General features: G+C 59.0%; 1 protein-coding gene and 1 long non-coding RNA gene across 3 annotated transcripts; one reads left to right on the forward strand and one right to left on the reverse strand.

The window, feature by feature from the left end:
- The first annotated feature begins 1767 nt into the window (after window positions 1-1767).
- Window positions 1768-18572, forward strand: KIAA1755 (KIAA1755 ortholog). 2 transcript variants are annotated; one of them, XM_058850933.1, is made up of 14 exons: window positions 1768-1867; window positions 8266-8463; window positions 8948-10250; window positions 10359-10523; window positions 11065-11188; window positions 11486-11603; window positions 12240-12326; window positions 12410-12526; window positions 12863-12961; window positions 13212-13360; window positions 14237-14375; window positions 14646-14768; window positions 15349-15540; window positions 15618-18572. In XM_058850933.1, exons 1-14 carry the CDS (start codon window positions 1778-1780, stop codon window positions 16533-16535), a joined length of 3822 nt encoding a protein of 1273 aa, XP_058706916.1. In that variant the 5' UTR covers window positions 1768-1777; the 3' UTR covers window positions 16536-18572. The 2 variants fall into 2 exon arrangements, with proteins under 2 accessions (XP_058706916.1, XP_058706917.1); XM_058850934.1 differs by lacking the exon at window positions 1768-1867 and adding an exon at window positions 5412-5588 and having other exon boundaries at window positions 15618-18571.
- On the reverse strand, window positions 6283-8251 carry LOC131585144 (uncharacterized). The gene is made up of 2 exons (XR_009278869.1): window positions 7418-8251; window positions 6283-7252 (listed from the first exon to the last, which is right to left on the reverse strand). It is a non-coding gene; the product is annotated as an uncharacterized LOC131585144 (long non-coding RNA).
- Window positions 18573-19546: the final 974 nt, after the last annotated feature.

Raw genomic sequence — 19546 nt, forward strand, 5'->3', positions numbered from 1 at the left:
TGCTCCGCTGTGCTGCTGGCACCATGGCATGGCCCAGTACAGAGGCACACCTGGTGCCTCTCACTGAAGGCAGGGAAGGGGCACTGGAAACTGGGAGCCAACAGCCCAATATCCAGCTCTCTGTCAGTGCCAGCAATCCCTGCCTGTGGCATCCTCAGTGGAGCAGAGCTGGGTTTGGCACTGCCAGCTGAGCCTGACAGAGCCACATTCCTGCAGTCTGTACCTGGCAAAAGCTGGGAACAGCCCAGGCTGCCCAGGAGCAGTGTCCCAGCCCTGCTGCTCTCCACCTCTGTGCCATGGCTCTCCTGGCTACTCCGTGAGCTGCTTCTGTCACACCACAGACCTGCCAATGGCACCAGAGCAGCCTTGGGGCACAGCAGTGGCCAAAGAAGGCAGGTCACAGCTTGTCACCTCATGTGAGCAGACCCCAGGGACCCCCACACCCAGCAGGGCTGGCAAAGGAGAACCCACCTGGGCTGGGCAGCTGCACCAGGGCAACTTCAGTGGGTTGCCCTGCACCTCCAGAGCCTGTCACAGGGCTCCTGCACAGAGCAACCACGCACGGGAGGAGACATCCATCAGCCCAGGATCAAGCTCCAAAGACAGCACTTCTGAGGCCTGATATGTCACAGCTCTTGTCACGATGGCTGGAGATAGGGGCAGGAGCTGAGTGCAGCCAGGCAGGTGTGAGGGGACAACATCCCTGAGCCCCTCCAGCCAGGAGAGCTGGGCTGGCTGGTCCCTTCTTGCAGGACAAAAGTGAGGGAAGAAGAAATGCTTCAGTTACTTTCATTTCCTGTTGGGGTCCAAGCACAGGAAACCCACAGCTGCTGATGCAGGCAGATCTCATGCAGGATCCAGGGAAGTCCTGACTGCCAGAGGCAACATCCTTGAGCCAAACAAAGATGTTGTGAAATGCTGCTGTTACTCAAGCACAGCAATCCCTCCGTGCTGCAGCCTCAGGAGACCCCAAGGGATGAGATCATGGAGTCCAAACTGGAGGAACTCAGCACGTGGAGATTGAAGATGGAGAGATCAAGGCATTCTGTTCCCCTTTGCCTTTTGTCCCACGAGTTTTCAGCAGGGTCACTTGCAGGCTGCCTGGCAAATGACCAGCAAATGCCCACTGGGCTTTTATGAGTGGCTACAGCCTTGGAAAGAGGCGCTGCAGTCGCTGTCAGCTCTGGGACTTGGGAAACAGGGACGTGGCAAGGATGGTGCCAGCAGAGAGGGACAAATGACCCAGGGCAGAGCTGTGTCCCAGAGGCACCCACCATCACCACCCACAGGCCGTGACTCCATCAGTGCCAACCCAATCCATTGCTGGGAGCTAGAGACCCATGGGCTGAGCTCCTTTTGCCCAGAAAGAAACATCCAAGAGCAGAGGAGAAAGGCAAAAGGCCAAATCCACACTCACAGCCTCCTTGGCATTGTGACTCTCCCTGTCACCCATCATCAGCCCTTAGCTGGGTCGGGCTCAGTTTGCAGCAGGAGCTCCCAAACCTCCCATGGTGACAATCCCATCTCTCTGAAGACCTGTGTCAAAACAACATTCAAGGAGTTCAGGAGGAGCATGGGGGAATCAGAACTGTTCCATAAGGAGAAATGAAATTTTCTAGGGAATAATGCAGAGAGGAAGCAAAACCAGGAAGTCTTGCCCCTGGCTTTGAGCAAATTTTGAAGTTGAAGTGAAAAAAAGCCTTCAAAGAGCTGAACTCTGACCAAACACTACCGTGTTTGGCAAGGAAGAGCCAAAACCACATCTAAAGCTCAACACATGTGCCGATCCCGGGAGTGCTTCCTGCAAGTGGTGACAGAGGGGATGGAACATGAAATCCTGCCCTGCCTGATCCCGCCCTTTGGACAGGTAAAGGCTTCTGCTGCCGAGCTGCTCTGCCTCTTCTGGGAGTGTGGGGTCTGCTCCACTGGGGAAAGGCTGGCTCCCCCAGGCTGCTGGAGAAGGAATGGGAATGGTCAGATGGGAACCACGAGCCCAGGAGAACAGGAACTTGCAGGAGTCCTGTGCTGTTGCTGTCTTTTGCCCAGCACTGCAGGTCAAGACCCCTCTCTCCACTGTCCGTAAGCCACCCCCTGCTCCCCAGGGCAGGAGTCACTCTGGCCCCACACGCTCCTCAGCACGTGTGGGCAGTTCCCCATCCTGTCCCAGCTCTTTCCACATGTCTCTCATGATGCCATGGCTCAAGCCACCCTGCAGCCACGTGCTGGGGCTACCCAGGGACAACAGGAGCTGGGTCAGGGCTGCAAGCAAGCACACCAGCCATATTTGCTATCTGCAAGGAAATCCGGACACATCTGTGTTCCCTGGTGGCACTACCAGCCCGGGAATTCCCCGGGCAGCTTGTGCCAGTGCCAGAGGAATGATTGCTGCGGCTCTCCAGCTTTCCACCGGCAGGTGTATGTGGGCTGGGGAAGTACCAGGGAAAACCTGTGGACTCAGCAAGAAAAGTGAGAGCAGCGTGGCTGGGTTTGGAGAGAACTTGGAAAGAGAAGTTGTCAGCCCAAAATAAAACATCCCTTACCCATTTCCACACAGGACAAGTCTATTGTCACCCACAGAACTGGGCTGTGGTCAGGATTTGTGGCAACTGTGGTTGGCCCTAGACCAACAAGGACTTGACCAGAGCTTGGAGAAACCCTGTCATCAAGGTGTGGGGAGCTGCGGCTCCTGCCCACTCCACCACGTGTGGTGCCAAAGCCTGATGCTGCCCACTGCCACCTCCAGATCTCTGACAGCCTCTGACCCAGCAGCAACTAAAAATACAGCTGAGGAACATGTGGGGGCTCCTCCACATTTGTTTTTCCAGCTGCAGGCTCAGCATGACCCAGCCTCGGCTGCTCCTGGAGCTGGGAGGGCTCTGGGCCAGCATGGGGTCACTGCTGACGCCAGCCCTGACCACTTCATCCAACAGGCAGCAGGGACACCCGGGGACCCCAGAGCTCACACAGCCAGAGCCCCGTGGGGCACAGCCGGCAGCAGATGTAGGGATGGCCCCTGGATGTGGGCAGGAGCCTCCAGGCTTCCCACAAGCACCAGCTCCAGAGACCAACCCTGATGCTGGACTCACCGCTCTCACCCTCCCTCCACCCCAACATCCCAGTGACATCCCAGGGGACCCTTGGGAGCAGCACTGCACTCAGTGTGTCTCCCCCTGCCAAGGGCTGCGTTCCCCCAGACAGGCGGGCTCCTCTCACAGCACGCCAGCTTGTGACAGTCTGGGGGCCTCGTGGGAGACAAAAGGGGACACAGAGAGCTGAGGGGTTGATTTTGCAGAAAAGTAAAAATAAAAATGCAAGAATGGTGACCTCGGGCAGAGCCTTGGGGGATCTGAATGGTGGCTCTGTGCCGGCAGAGGGGCAGGGCAAGAGGCCCTTGCAGCCTGTCCCAGCAGCTGCTCGGGACAAACAGGACATGGAGAACAGGAGCAGCAGAGGAGGGTGAGCTCATGGGGTGAGAAGTCCCAGGGGCACCCGGGTGGCCTCCAGAAGCTCTGCCTTTTGCTGGACTTTCCCCCCAGCACCCTGACTCCCACTCTTGCTGTCTGAGGCTAGCTGGAGGGCAGGGGAAACTGTTCTGGGGAACGTGGAGATGCAGAGCTGGACCTGCTGGTTACCTTTGCAGATTGGCCCAGCTAAGCACAGGTGGCAAGAGACACCTCAAGGTGCAGATGAGGAGCTGCTACTCTGGGTGCAGGGTGGTGGGGTCCCTCTGGGCTCAGCTCCACATCTGTCCCTTCCTGCTCACCAGTATCACAGAGGAATTGATCCATTGTGCTGATGCCAGGACACAGTCACACTGTCCTCCTCCCTGCCCTCAATGCCCTCTCCTGGCCCTGGTGTCCATTAAGAGATGCAAGAGCCACAACTCTTGGGTGCATTTCAGAGGTGACCATGCAAATAAAAAAGGTCACAGCCTTGAGCTCACCTTCCCCTGCACCCAGGGGAGCTATGCAAAACCTGAAGCTGGTAGGTGAACGAACACAATTGCAGGAGCAATCGGCTGCTGGTTGGGATAGGGGGCTGCCCAGCTGGTCCCAGCTGGCACTGGGATGCTGGCTTGGAGCCAAGGGCCAGTCCTGCGGTGGGTTCCGCTGGGCACCCCAGCCTGGTACCCATGACCAAGCCTCCGCCCACCCGCACGACTTCTGGTGCCTGAGCCCTTGAAAGACTCGTGATCCATGCGGGCAGCGGGAGGGCTCTCACCAGCTCCCGAGGAAATGGGAAGCAAATGCAGAGGCCTCGCTGGCGCCGTCCTCCCTCCCACACGCCAGCAGCCCAGCTGCACCTCCTCCCGTCTCGGCTTGTTTTCACAGCGTGTCCTTTGGCCGCTCGCTGATCCCTGGACAAATGTTCACTAGCGAGTCTGCCCCGGCAGCCTGCAGCCCACGCTGTGGCCGTCCCACCCGCCCTGGTTCTTTCCCAGCCCCGGCCTTGAGCCCATTCCCACGAATGCAACAGTGGAAATGACTCCAGCCTGAGCAAGGCGCAGAGAGGCTGAGAGTGCTGGATGTTGTGCAGGGCTGGCAGAGCTGGTGATGCTGTGCCCACAGTGCCTGGGGCTGGGAGAGCTTTGACCAGCACGCCTGGCATTGGGAGAGGTGTCTGTGCCCAGGACTGGCAAGGCTGTGTGAAGCAGCACTTTGCCTTAGGAGAGACCAAATCTGTGGCTTTGGCTCTTATGCTGGTTGTTTTTGTACTATTCTGGTTGCCGAATCCCATTATCCTGCCGCTCAGTAGGTCCTTCCCATCCCTGGAACAGCTCAAAGTCCCCAGAGGGGTGCTCACTGTCCTGCTGCTGCACTTTTGGGGCAACTCAGGAATAGGAGCCACGAGATCCATCCATGGATGGATCGCATGGACCACTGCGGGGGGCTCACACTGACCCTGGGTGGATTGGAAAAGAGGGGCACCCGCACAAAACGCGTGTATGAGCACATCTGCACACGCGTACACACACATGCACAAGCAGTTCTGCGTGTTCCCGGTGTGTTCCAGGACCCTCTGCCTGAAGCTGCTCCGGGGGGACAGCGGGGGCTGGGGGAGGACCCCCGGTACAGCCGCCCCCTGCCACCCGTTCGGGATTTCTTTCTCCCTCCCCTCCCATCCGATCCCATCCCGCCGGGGGCCGCCCCCCGCCCGCGGGGACACACAGGGGACTGTCCCCGGGGGGGCCGCGCCTCGGGAGCCTACGGGGGGCTCCCGCCGGCGGCCACAGGAAAGCGGCCCCCCGCCCCCCCGGCTTTCTGCGGGCCACCCCCGCCAGCCCCCTCCCGCCCCGCCCCGCCCCGCTCCCGCTTTCTTCGTCTTTTCTTTCTTTCTTTCCCTTCTACTTTTTTTTTTTTTTTTCTTCTTTTTTTCCCCCAGAAGAGGCGCGGCGGGCGGAGGGGGCCGGGGGGGCCGGGGCTGCCCGTCCCCGCCCGCGGCTCCGGAGGCGCCGGCGCCGGGAAGAGCCGGCGGCGGAACGGGGACCGGCCGGGAGCCCCGGGCCGGGGAGAGCCGGCGAGGAGGAGGAGGGACGGGACGGTCTGTGCCGCGGCCCCCGGCCCCTCTGCCACTTCCTGGGAAACATGGTAATTCCTGGGGCATCCCTCTCCCTGCCGCTGCCCCTCCCCTGGCTGCCGGTCCCGCGGGCACCGGGTGGGCACGGGGTGGGCAGCGGCAGCGACAGCAGAGGGAGGTCGGGAGCGAAGGTGGAAGGAGGTGCAAAGGCAGAGGTGGGTGTGGAGGTGGGTGTCAGGGCAGAGGTGGGTGGGGAGGCAGAGACAGATGTGAAGGTGGAGGTCAGTGCGAGGTTGGGGGATCAGGTGTGGAGGAGGACGTGGCCGCGTGGGCAGGTGTGTGCGGGGCTGCATCCCGCCATGCTTAAACTTCCCTGCAAAGTTTGTCAGGGGGATGCGTGCGGCGAGCGGGAGCTGCTGTGCGAGCCGTGCCAGCGCAGGGGATGCTCGGCAGAGCCATTGCTCCGCAGCCCGCACGTGCCGTTGCCCCGGGCTCTGCTGAGCGCGGCCTCCCGCTCCGGGCCAGGCTGAGCGCTTGCATCGTGTCCTGCCAAAGCTGGGGACAGCCAGGGCTGCGGAGAGGCAGAGGAATTGGTATTCAGGACTGGTCCCAGGCTCAAACCTCGCTCCTTCCTGAGCAGGGGGGAGAAAGGAGCGGGAGCTGAGTCACCCTGTGGCTTTGGGCATGGGTTAAACAACTTTACTACAAAAAACCCCCAAAGCCCAGCCCATCTTGTTGATGTAAACCAGTTTAAAAATATGGGTATTTGGGGAGAAATATCAATCTCTGTTTAACAGCACTTTGGCTTATTAAAATGGAAGTAGCTTTGCACATGTAAATCTCCTTATGCTCCCTAATGCCTTTGTTCCGGCTCCCTCCCAGCGGGTGGAGAGAGACTGGGATAACTGGCTGCTTTTGGATTCCGATGGGCTCCTGGCAGGCCCGGATGCGGCTTCGCCTATGAACTCGGAGCTGCTGCACCATGGTTACCCCAAAAGCCTCCCCCAGTGATGAAATGCTTTGTGAGACTCCATGAAAACATTTTTAATCAGTAATTGCAGGCCAAAATATTCCCCAGCACAACTCGGGCTGTGTCTGGTGCCTCCGTTAGTCCCTGGTTCTCTCCTGACTTTGGCTCATGCGGTCCCGGCCACTGGATGAAGTCCTGGGTGATAGGGCGACAGGAAACAGCCTCAAGTGGTGCCAGGGGAGGGTTACACTGGATACTAGAAAAAAATTTCTGCACTGAATGGGTTGTCGAGCCCTGGCACAGGCTGCCCAGGCAATGGTGGAGTCACCACCCCTGGGAGGATTTAAAAGACTGTTGGAGGCAAGGCAGGCGATTCTGGCTCATCTCTCATGGCAGCCTTCGGAGCTGGATGGATCCTCCTGTGCTGTTGTGGCTGCTGGTCTCAATGTTGGGATGGGGAGGAAGTCAAGCTCAGCAGTGTTGGGCATGGAGGTGGTGGGCACCCACCTGGGTTCAGCACTGGGGACCAGGTGGCTGCACCAGGGCCTCACTAGAGCAACATGGAATGGGGTGCTGGACTTTGCCCTTCATCAGGGATTTTCCAGGGTCTCAGCCCATTCTAGGAACTGCTTGGGGAGAAAGGTCCAAGGACGAAAAGCCTGGACAGGAAACAGTGGCAGATCAGGGCCCTGAGAAGAGACTGGCTTGCCTCCTCTTCTGCCCAGCTCTGTGGCTTCTCCTTTCAGGTGCAAGGGCAGGAGATTCCTGTGCCAAGACATGGAATAAAAGACATGAAGAATTAACCAGAGCATGACTGCAAAGTGCTTTAGCTAAAGCGCATTAAAACTAATTAAGCTGAATTAACCGTGGCCCTTTTGTCTCTGTATGGGCTCCTGGACCAGGGATTAGCTGCCTGAAACTAATGCTCACCTTGAGCTAATCCCACCAGACTTCCTGGCTGCTCTTATGGGAGAAGGACCCAGCTGCTTGGAGGATGCTCCTCTTCCCCACTCACCCATGGGGTCCTCTTGACAGCTGTGCCAGACTCATCCCTGCGGTGCCTGGAGCGCAGCCCGGGCATCACGGGAGCCGTGGGATGGCTTCTCTCCATGTACCAGGCGTGCCACACAGCAGACAGCTCCTGCAGCACTGAGAGGATGAACTGGGAACTGCTGGTTCACATGTGGCACAGACCCAGTGTCCTCACCCCACTCTGGGGCAGTGCAGGGAGGTGCAATGCAGCAGAATGCTTCCCAGAAAATACAGGAATAATTTTGAGTTTGGCAAATTCAGCAATGAGTCTGGACCAAAACACCCTATCCATCTTCAGATGTTTGTCCTTCCTCCCATCTGCTGCATTCCTGCAGCGAGCTGCAGAGCCCGGCACAGCCCCACGATCTGTCTGGTCTGACTCTGCTTAACCCCTCGGCTGCTGCGGCTCCTCCGCCTCCACACGGCTGGCGGCCGAGCAAGGCGGCTGCTGTCTCGGGGCTTATCCCAGGCTCCTTAACCACAGCCCGGGGCTGGGAACGGGACACACCGTGCCGCACTCCCTGCCTGTGCCGTGCTTGCTGGGCTGCACTCCCGGTTCGCCCCGTTTCCAGCCCAGGAGGGTTTGGAGCCCCTGAGCTCAGCAGCATTGCCAGTGTGGGCGTCCCAGGGCCCCGACAGTGGCACAGTGCAGCGTGGGATGCTGGGCAGAAGCACCGGGTCGGGGGGTACAGTGTCCCCGCTGCGGGGCCACTGTTCCACCAGCAACACTTGTCTCCCTCCCGCAGGATGCCGGGTCGCTGGATGCGGCAGTGCAAAGCGCTCTCCAGGCCCTGTACCCGCCCTTCGAAGCCACTGCTCCCACCGTCCTGGGCCAGGTGTTTCGGCTGCTGGAGACCAGCTACCAGGGGGATGGGCTCTGCTGCCTGCTCCAGTTCCTCATCCCAGCCAAGCGGCTCTTCGAGCGCCTGCGGCAGGCGGCCTGCGTAAGCCCCTGTGCCCCACAGCAGTGCCCCCACGAGCCACTCTTGGACACCAGGGGTTTTGCCCTAAGGAGTCCTGCCCATGTGGGCGTGCTGATCTGTGGGCTCACTCCCTGAACGTCCACTCCTTCTCCCATCTGCTCCCTGCAGAGGGGACAACGGCACACCCAGCTCCCTGGGATTTGTCCAGCATATTTGTCCTGCAATAAGGGCGGGGGGGACTCTGTGGTCTTGTCGTGATCCTTAGATCCTAGAGAGGCTTAAGCAGGGGTTTTCCCTCTGTAAACATGTGGGAATAGCCATGGCTCAGGGTGGGCTTGCAGGGCTGTGCTGCAGAGGTTTGGCTCAGGGATGTGCATGGGGTCACCAGGCTCTTTCATCCTTATCAAAGGGAGCACAGGGCCGGGCAGCAGGAGAGTGTGGGGGTGGCTGGGAGGCACAGAGCTGGCAGGGCTCTCTCATGCGCTGTGTTCTTCCTCCCTCCTAGGCTCCCTACTTTAACCGCATCTTTCTCCACGAAGGCTGGCCCTTATGTCTGCACGAGAAGGTGGTTGTGCACCTTGCACCACTCAACCCCCTCCTGCTGCGCCCCGGGGACTTCTACCTGCAAGCAGAGCCCTGTGAGGAGCACACAGCACGTGTCACCATCAAGCACCTCTCCTTGGACCTGCGCTCGGTGGAGAAGACACTTGTCCCCGAGGCCACTCATGCACTGCTCTTCACCAACGCATGGCTGGAGGAGGTGAACAGCAGCTGGGCCGGAGCTCCCCTGCACACCTGCCTGGTGGCCACCGAGAACGGCGTCACCCCACTGCCGTGGAGCCGGATTGCCACCCCTGAGTTCACCGACAAGCCCAGGGCTGGAGCTGACAGTGTGCCCGCTGGTGCCCGACAGGAACCTGCTCCTGACACCGCACCTGAGCCGGCAGCACCAGGCACACCTGTGCCCCATGGCACAGTGAATGTCCCCACACCCTACAACAACGTTGTGGGCACCATCCCAGGCTGCAAGGCCAGCTCTCGGAAGTCAAGCCAGGGACGATATCCAGGACTGATCAAGGTGGAGCAGGCAGGTCTGCGGAAGAAGCCAGCCATGCTGGCTGTGCCCAGCCTCAGTGAAATCATCAGCCAGAACCTGGAAGGGGAGTATGTGGACCTGCTGGAGCAATCCCAGGAGGACCTGGATGTCCTGACCAGATGCCTGTTGCCTACCTGCCCTCCAGGGAGAATAAGGGCTGGGGCCGAGGAGATGCTCCCCCAGGCGAATGGGGGAGCGGGAGCAGACGCCTGGCCCTGTGGAGGAGCACTGAGCTCAGAGGACAGTCCCTGCAGCCCGTGCCTGGGGAGGAAGCTGAGCCAGGAGCCAGGGCCACATGGCCCAAAGTGCCGCCAGCGTGACTCCTACATGGCTGCACTGCAGAACCCGGTGAGCTTCGGCTCTGGGCTGATGGCAGCCATCCTGGAGGAGCCAGACAGCCCTGGCTCCGAGCTGCCCCCTGCCACTCGCCGTGAGACCCCCGCACAGCAGAGGAAGGGGGCTGGCAGCCCCACGCTCCTCACCCGCCAGTCCCGCCGAGCGACTCCCGGGGTGCCGGGACAAGGGGGATTGGTGCAGCGGGGCAGCCCCCGGCTCCCCCCAAGTTCCAGCCACAGGTTCTCCTTCCTGAAGGGCACGTGGCTCGGGACAGCCTCCGAGGATGAAAGAGTCACCAGCCAGCACGAGGGGGCCTGGAAGAAGATGTCAGCCATCTACTCGCCCAGGATGAGCAGAGCCCGGGCAGCAGGGAAAGGTAGCATCCTGTGAGGCTGCAGCACCTTACCAAGCACTGCTGGGGCTTTGCTCTTCCTCTTCCTCATTGAGTGTCGCCAGCTTCTCTCTCCTCTATCCCCATGCACAGGTACAAATGCAGCCACTGCTGCTCCCGTGGAGGAACGGTCCCTGGAAAGTGCCAGCTGCAAGAATGGTCCCTCTGTGCCCAGCACTGGCACTGCTGGTCGGGAGCCTCCAGCCTGGCAGGACCTGCATGCTGGGCTGCTGCGCTCAGGCATCATCTGCCTGCCAGGTACTGCTGGCACCGCGAGCCCAGGGAATGGGCAGGAGAGGCCTCTGGATGGAAACACAGGCTGCTGGAAAGGGTGTTTTGGAGGAAGGTTTCAGGGCTTTGCTGGAGGCCAGAAATACTCCAAGCAGAAAATTTCCTTTCAGCTGGGCAAAAACATTAAAAACATAAATGAAGGCAGCCTGTGCGGAGCAGCTGCCCCAGTCCCAGCCGCCCCAAGCCCTCCCACACCATTCCTCTCCAGTGAAGCTGTTCAGCTTTAGCTGCCAAACACTAAACATTTGGCTCCTTCTTTTTCCCAAGAACCAAAAAGCAGTAACAAAACCCATCTTTTTCTCAGGAAAAATGTCCCCAGCAGCTCTGGAATTCCAGACGTTCATGCCAAGAGCCCCCCTGGGCTGGCTCTCCCCCTCCAGAAGGGCCAGAGAGGCTGCGCCATGGGGGGCCCTGAGCTGAGGCAGCACTGATCGTTACCCCAGCCCGTTTTGGGGTGCTCAGATCTGGCAGGTGGCTGCCAGAGGGGTCATTCACCCTTTCCCCACAGGGAGCTCAGACAGGCTGGGCAGGGCTCTTCTCCTGGTGACTACCAGCGGCAGTGCCTGGCGGGCTGCATGGTGCTCAGCTGCCGAGCTGACAAGGCTCATCCTCTACCTCTGCTCCCTCCCCAGGTAAGGGCCAGCAGGTCCTGCCAGTGACCCCCAGCTGCTGCCTGGCTCAGGGCTCCCAGGCAGCTCCCAGGCTCAGTTGGGATGGATGCCCAGCATCCCACACACTCTGGTTTGGGCACATCTCTGGGACCCTGGACCGTGCCCCTGCCAGAGGCACACACTCTGAACCTTTGGCAGGGGCATCCCACAGGGGCGAGGCCATTGCCTGTGGCTGTGGGTGCAGAATGTGGGAGGGGGCTTTGAGAGGGCGCTGCCCCAGGGAAGGGCCCCCACTCCTGCTGTGTCTGCCCTCGCCAGGCAAGAAGTGAAGAATGGTGAGAGGCGAGAAGCGAGAGATGTTGGGCTGACGGTTGTGGTGGATGCCAGGAAGCAGCCGCCCGCTCCCGTCCTATTCTCAGCCCTCCGCTCTGTCCAGGTATGCTGGGCTCTGTGTGCTTGTGCCATAGACATGCCAGGGGTGCCCCTGTCTGGGAGGGAGTGCTGCCACCCTTTGGGGGTCCCTCAGAGCCTCCCCTGTGCCCACTCTCCATGCAATCCCCAAAGGTCCCTTCTGAGCCCTGCCATCACCTGGCAGGTATCACCAAGAGCCCTCCAGCATCCTGTTATGTGAATTCACCAGGAAATGGGCTCTGCAGTGACAATCCACTCTTGTGGCAGAGTCCTTATGCCGGTGCCCAGGTAGTGCCACAGGAGTGCCCTGTGCTGTCCAGGGGCTATGGGGTCCCCCCTGCCACAGCACCCTTTGCCTTTGCATGCCCTATAAAACCCACATTGGCCCTGATGCTCCTCACATGGAGAAGTGTCACTGCTGTGAGAGAAGGTGTTCACTCATGAGGCTCTTCCCATGGCTCAGTGCCAGGGAGCTGGTGGCTGGGACAAGGTCATGGCCTGAGTGACATGTTTGCATCTTCCACACCAGTGAGAGTGGGAGCCTTTTCCTTTGCAATGAGCTCACCAGCCTCAGCTGACCCAGGAAAGCCCAGCAGTGCCGTGGGTGACCTGAGGGCTGCATGTGGGGTTTGCCCTGGTGATTCTCCCCTGCCTCCCACAGAGTGTCTCTCCAGGCTCCATCCACAGCATGCTGCTCCTGGCTGAGAAGGAGCTCGTCTCCCACCGTGAGAGGCTGTCTGGGGTGCAGGTGAGCCTGTCCCTGTCCCCTGGCCTGGTGCAATGGGGGTTATTCCCTGCTCCAGGCAGCTTTACAAGCCCTATGCCCTGCAGGTGGAGACCCTGACATCGCTGAAGGCTCTGGGCCGCCACGTCGACAGCTCCCAGCTGCCCCCAGAGCTGGACGGTGCCTTCCCCTACTGCCACAGCGAGTGGGTTCAATTCTTCCAGGTGTCTGTTACCACACCATGAGCCATTGCCTCACCTCCCCCATGCCCCTCTGTCCCCACTGTGTCTTACATGTCTTGTACACGTGTCCCTGGAAAAGCAACAGGAAGGGTTGGGAGAGGGGAATGAAAGGGAGAGCTTTGAGCACAGGAGGGTCAAGCTCCCTCCTACCTGCTCCTGCCTGCAGCTGCCCATCCACCTCCACAATCCCTTCTTCATCACCTTTAACCCAGTGCCTCACAGTATTTCCTGCTCTGTCCTGGCACTTCTTCTCTTCCTTCTCCTCCTCCTCCTCATGGTAGGCTGCCCCTGCTGACCCACCGTGTGTGTCCCCCACAGAAGCTGCAGCCCTTCACAGCCAACCTCAGGCGGGCATTGGAGCTGCTGCAGCGCTGCATCCAGGAGCTGCGGAACACCGATGCACTGGCAGGGACACAGGTAACAGGAGTGGCAGCACCACAGGTTGGGGACATTCCCAAAGTGCCCATCTGCAGTGCAGCCACAGCAACATTTCACTCCAGTTGCCCAAAACTTGTCATAACTGCTCCCAGACTGGTTGCTCCTGGGGCTGTTCCCTGTCCCCTCTGCTCCTGCCTGGGATGCAGCCCCAGGTACCCATCCTGTGCTGGCTGAGACCCCAGATGAGGCCCCAGGTAAGAGGCTTGTCTGACCCTCCCTTCCTCCACAGGATGCAGCTGCGGGCATCAGGAGGCACCAGGAGCTGATGCAGAAGGTGCTGAGTGAGCCTCAGCTGGTGCGGGTGCAGCGCGAGGGTGGGTTCGTGCTGGCCAGGCTGCGCAGGGAGGCCGCTCGCCTCTGCACCTCCGACCACATCAGGTAGGACGGGGCAGTTCTGCTGCTCAAGGGGTGCCAATGCCAGGGACCCCCGGCTCCTGCTGGCTGACAGAGCCACCTCCCCATGGACAGCCCGCTCCCCATGAGCCCGAGCTATTGCCATGCTTGGTCCTGCTCTGGAAGCATGGACCACAGGTCTGGGACAGCCCATTGCAGGAGTCCCCTTATCCTCACTGGTGCCAGATCCCTGAGAGGGTCTCCCAGCCCAGGCCAGGCCAGATCTGTCACTCTCTGCAATGCCGGCAGCAATGCTTTGGGCTGGGCTCGGGAGAAGCCACTAGATGGGGCCAAGTCCCGGCCATGCCGCACCCGGCGAGCTGAGCTGTGCTCGTGATCGTCCAGTGATGTCGCACTTGTCTGGCCACACCACACTCATCCAGTGATGCCATAATCGGGCCGTGCATGGCTCCTCTGGCCATGCTGTAGTCATCCAGTAATGTCACCCCCACCTGGCTGTGCCATACTCATCCAGTGATGCCGTAATCTGGCCGTGCTGTTACTCATCCAGCCATGCTGTAATTGGGCCAGTCCATTCTCACCCAGTGATGTCGTTCTTGGCCAGTGATGCTGCACCCATCTGGTGATGCTGCACTGGTCCAGCCATGCCACGCTGCTCCATAGTCCATGCATCCAGGCAGCACTGCTCCTTCCTGCTCCCTTCTCTCAGCAGGGCTGGCCTGCACCTTCCTATCCCATGGTCCCTGCCATCCATTTGTTCCATGGGTTGGGGAGGTGTCCAGGTGCCTGCAGGACTGGGGTCAGGAGCTGAGCAAGAAAACTGCTCTCTTCCACCTTGTGCATCCATGAGCTCACCTGGCAACACCTGGCACTGATGGCCCCTCTCCTCCCAACCCCCAGGACCGGTATGGAGTTGGCTGAGGGGCTGTATAGTCAGCTGGAGGAAGAACTTCACAACCTCGTGTCCCAATCCAACAGTTGCCTGGAGCATCTGGAGTTCCTCCGCAAGGTCCAGGGGCTCGAGACTCAGTTTAGCAAGGTGAGCTGGGTGTCCCTAGGGTGCCACACGTTGAAGTTTCCCTCAGTGGTGTTCCATGGTTGAGTGTTTTGGTCACGTTTCCTTTGCTTTTGATGATGACGAAAGCCTGGAGGCATTCCTGGAGCTGAGGATTGCCTGAGCTTTGACTTTCATTAGGGGAGACTGTGTGTGACTGAGCCTGGGCTGGGATGCCCGGCAGGGGCAGGAAGGGGAGGTGCTGTGGACACGCTGCTGCTGGTCCCGCCTGAGCCCTGCTCCGCTCTCTCACAGCTGGGGTCCTGGCTGGATGGGGAGGCAGCGGCTCGGCTGCAGGAGATGGGCACCGAGGACTGGAGTCCCGACAGCTGCCAGGGCTCCACTGAGCACTTCAAGGAGTTCTTCACCCAGGCCACGGTACGTCTGGAGGGGCTTTTCTGTGACAGACACCCCTTGGGTTTGGAAAGAGGCTTCTGGACAGAACTGGGTGTCCCCAAGCTGTCGAGTCACACTGCAGTTGTCAAGCTCAGCATTGTGGGGACTCCAGGCAGTCCTGCTCCAGTGAGGGGGTGGCTGCACTGTTCCTTGATGTGTGCTGGGCTGGGACTGCTGTCCCCAACCCCTGCTGCACTCCATCCATGCAGCTCCTTTTCCCTACAAAGCCTGAGCATCCATCAGACAACAAATAACATTGTGATGAGGATCTTCTGGTTCCCCTGGATGTTTAAGCCCTTTAGTCACAGACACTGCAGGGAAGATGAGGCACAGTGACCTCACCTAGGACGGGAGGTGCATTTGGTGCATTTTGAACAAGGCAAGGGCAGAGCAGAGATTTGGAGAATCCCATTGCTTTGTTTCTTGTCACTTGCCCAGAAGTGTTTCCCATCCATCTGTAATGGCGATGTCAAGTGCTACCTGCAGCACATCCCCCTGTGCACATATTCCAGGTCAGCACCATTCCCAAGTGTGGAGCTGTTCCTTCCTCTTGTCCCTGCAGGCTCGATACCAGCATGGCCTGAGCCTGTGCCAGGAGGCGGCTGAGGTCCGAGACACGACGTTCCCCGAGGCAGATGCCTTCCAAATGGCTGCAGCCCTTTTCCAGTCAAAGCTGCTGAGCTTCTCCAAGCAGCTGGAGCGGCGGCAGGCAGAACGGGAGCTGCTGCAGGAGCTCAGCCAGTTCTCCAACAAGGTGGGTGAAGGGAATCTTCCCCTGCAGAACACGGTGCTGCTGGTGGCCACAAAACCAGCCACTCTCACCTCTTGTAGGTGGCGGGGCTGAAGCTGGACTGCCGGCAGTGCTCGGCCCGGGCGCAGCGCGGGGAGGGCCAGGCACTGCGGTGCCTGCAGACGTCCTTCCAAAAGCTCTCGGTGGAGTTTGCCCTGGAGAAGCTGCAGGAGATGAAGGCTCAGGTGCGCAGGATGCAGAGCAGCCAAGGGTTGGCAGCCTGGACAGAGGCACAGCACAGGTACCAGGAGACCCGGCAGATCCTGGAGGAGATGCTGGCGGAACTGCAGGAGGCCTGGGGAGCACAAGCTGATGGGCAGGGACACTCCTCCAAGCCAGCAGTGCTGGGGGACAGAGGGTTGGCAGAGCAGCCAGAGACCAGCACTGAGGGGCCAGGACAGCCCCAGGGGCCAGAACAGTCCCAGCCCAGCACCACTCCTGACTCCACGCTGGGTGTGGAGCAGAGTTCTCTGCAGCCCCACTGCTGTCTGGGGCTTCAGAGTGCCCAATCCTCTCATCACCACATCTCTGCTGACACCCTCCATCCCAAACCCAAGAGCAAAGTCGGCCTGGGAGCGGAAGGACACCTCGCCCAGGAGCACAGCCGGTCCCCTCGGAGGCGTCCCTTCACCCTGCCTCCCTGGATACGCTTTCCAGGTGCTGACCCACCATGTCCTACTGCTGTGCCCCATGGGACTGCCTCAGATCCCAGCACACCTGGTGCACCAGCAGGGCCACGGGCAGAAGCTGCCCAGTACTTCCAGATTTCCAGCCAGAGCAGTTTCTCCTCTGAAGACTCAGATTCACAGAACTCTGTGGAAGAAGCCCCAGCAGCAAGCCTGGCTTTGCCCAGGGACCTCCAGAGTCCCAGACCACCCTGTCCACCTGAAAAGGCCCACCAGATCATTTACATGGAGAACCACCACACTGATAGTTCAGCTAAAGCAAATGCCAAGTAACCAGTTCCTCCATGGGGCTGTTTCTGTCCAGCTGCATAAGTCTCGATCACAGACTGGATGAGACTTCCCATGCTCAAAGGTGAGATGCTGGAACTTCTTACCCCACCCTCAGTCCCAGAATCTTTGGTTCCCTGTCCTTAGCGCTCTCCCTTCCATGGGTCAGCAGTGATTCCATCACCAGCTCACAGGGTTCATTCACAATCTACCAGATGTGTAGCAATCCTTCCATAAAGTGCCTTTATCCCTACCAGTACCAGCCTTGTCTCAGGCAGTGGGGAGGGTTCCCACATTAGAAGCTGTGTCTGGAGCATGCCAGGGCAGTGCAGACCTGTGAGATGTTCCTCTCACTGTCTGTGTCTCTGCTCCACTGGATGGTTTTACCATCCCTATGCTGCATCCCTGGCTGAGCCCCAGCAGCCCTGGGTTTGTGTGCACTCATTAAGACGGGACTAACTCCATTAACATTAATAAACCTGAAGAGAAGCACCTGGATGGTCCTCATGGAGGAGAGTGAGAAGTTGTGTCCCACTGAGACTCAGCTGCTGGGCTTCTCACCCAGTTTCCAGCTGCTCCCACCACCCCAGCACAGTGCCCACAGGCAGCTGGTGCCACCAAGAATGCCCCCTGTGCCCCCTACATGGGCTGTGCTCCTCTTTGCTGCCAGCACCTTGTTCCTGCTCAAAGGACCCTTTTGTAAGGGTTAAGTGCCTCAGTCTCTTGTTCTCCCTCCCAGTACATGAGCAGAGTGGTGTCATCCTGCCCAACCTTCCCACTCTGTTTTGGGAACGCGCTGTCCTGAAGCCTTTGGGACCTGTTTGGCCTGGGTGCAACCTTGCTGATCCCAGTCCAAAGCTGCCTGAGGTCCCCAGAGACCCTGTCCCTGCAGGCGTGTCCCCGCACTGCCCGTTTCGGCATCCGGGAGCGGGTGACGGCGGGACCCTGACTGCCGGGGCCAGGCACTGGCCAGCCGCCCCCTGGGCAGCCACAGCATGAGCTAATCAAGAGACATCAGAGGAGAAGCAATCTCTGCCTTGGAGGCCAGAAAAACACACTCCTCCTCCCAGGCCAGCACGGTCATGGCTCGCACCCTGCGGGATGCTGCGCCTCGGCAAAGGGCGCTCGCCCATCCCAGTCTGGCTGAGCATCACTCATACCCCCCTCAGCCTTGTTTTTGCCAGATCCTCAAGCCAAGCCCCGCTGAGCTCCTTAAGGCCCCAGCTGCCCCTCGTGGGCGCCACACTCCTCCTGTCTGGGTCATTCCTGAAGCATTAACGGGACCGAACCCAGCCCTGCCCTGTCACAGAACCTCTGCCTGTCACCACTCATAGTCCTACCCAATTGTCTGCTCTTTACTTCTCCCTACAATTTTTTTTAAACTCCATCTTCCCCAGCTCAACATGGGTTTCCCTACTGACAATTCTGTCCCCTGCTCCACTGAAATCCTGGTCACTGACTCCATCCCATTCCTTTTGGTTTAAAAGTCATTGTCCTAGAGAGCTCAGACAAGTCGGCCCAGCCTGTCCTGTGCAAGCCTAGAGTTCATTCCATTCTCCAGTAATGCCACGTCCTGAATGGCACCAAGGTCACCGAGCCAGGACATTCCTACCTCTTCATGATATCTCCCTGCTCCCCATCCCCGTGCCCTACAGCTGAGTGTGCCCACTCCCCATCCCATGTGGCCAGTGCAAGCCATGCCCACCTGCATGGGGCCCAGCTCACTGTGAGAGCCAAAAATCTTTTCTCCCTCCAGCATCATTCCAAGCCAAGCCTGACAGTTCCCTTGCTCAATTTTCCGCTCCGTTGAGAGCTGATCTGCTGTATCCCCCCCATTACAGCTTTTAGGTTGGAGAAGTAGCACTTTCCAGAGAGAAAGAGAGTCATTTTTCAAACCAGATGGAATTATGCTTCTTCTGAATAAAGTAAACAGTGGCTTTCCTTTTGTTTTCTTTTTCCATAAGTAAAATAAAAAAGGATATTTTGCAAATCCTGAGTTTAACTGATAACAGAAAAGGGAATTTCCAGCCTGTCTGGAGGGTGAATCGTTTCCCTGGAAGAGTCCTGGGCACTGAAGAGCTGACAGCCCCCACAGCTGGGTGGGGATACCCAGATCCCTCCTTCCCTCCTACCAAAAAGTGTTTTGCAACATTCTGCAAAAATTTTCTTATCTCTGCTGATCCTTTAGCACATGATTTATTACTCCCAAGTTTGACCAATTAAGCCATAACCTTTCCAGAAAGGCAAGTACAGGAGTTAATCAATGTCTCCTTTCCCTCGTGAAATGGCAAAATCATTTGTCAGGGGCTGGCAAGGATCCAGCAGTGGGGTCTGGCAGTGGTCTGGAGGGTGCAGAGCATCCCTTGGAGAGAAGCTCCCACAAGAGCCCAGGAAATACTTTTTTCCAAAGGAAAAAAGGTCTATAATGTTGGATACAGTAGACGACAAAACCAGCTCAGAGAAGTGGAGGGCCCATGGATCAGGCACAGATCCCAGCTCCAGGGAATGACCTTCTCTTCCCCATGGCAGTTCCTGGGTCAGCCATTCCCCCTGTGGTTCCTGAGCCCTGCTCCAGCACAGCAGACAGTATGTGGGCTGGCACAGAGCGGGAAGCTCCGACTGGAGACAGCCACAGCGCTCTTCATCCTCCTCCTTCTCCTCACCACCAGATTCCCATCAAGTTCTGCCCTAGCAGGGGCTGTATGGTCGCTGTGTTCAATTGTGACAAGACAGAGGGAAGAGGAAAAAAAGAAGAGGAAGAGCAAGCAGCACTGGGGCTCCCACGCTCCCAGCCACTGCCACAGCTGTGCCCTGTCCCAGTCAAGGAGGAAGTGTGGGAAATAGGTGAAAAGGCAGAGATGCAGTGACAACAGCATGTGGGAAGATTCAGAGCCCCCCAGATGGGCTCCCCAGCAGCTCTGGTGCCAGCAGAGCCACCACAGGCCCATTCCTGCCCTGGAATCCCCTGGAACTGGGGCTCAGTCACAAACAGCCATGAGAGTTCAGAAGCACAAGTT

The sequence above is a fragment of the Poecile atricapillus genome, chromosome 15, assembly GCF_030490865.1.
Source record: "Poecile atricapillus isolate bPoeAtr1 chromosome 15, bPoeAtr1.hap1, whole genome shotgun sequence".
NCBI lineage: Eukaryota > Metazoa > Chordata > Aves > Passeriformes > Paridae > Poecile > Poecile atricapillus.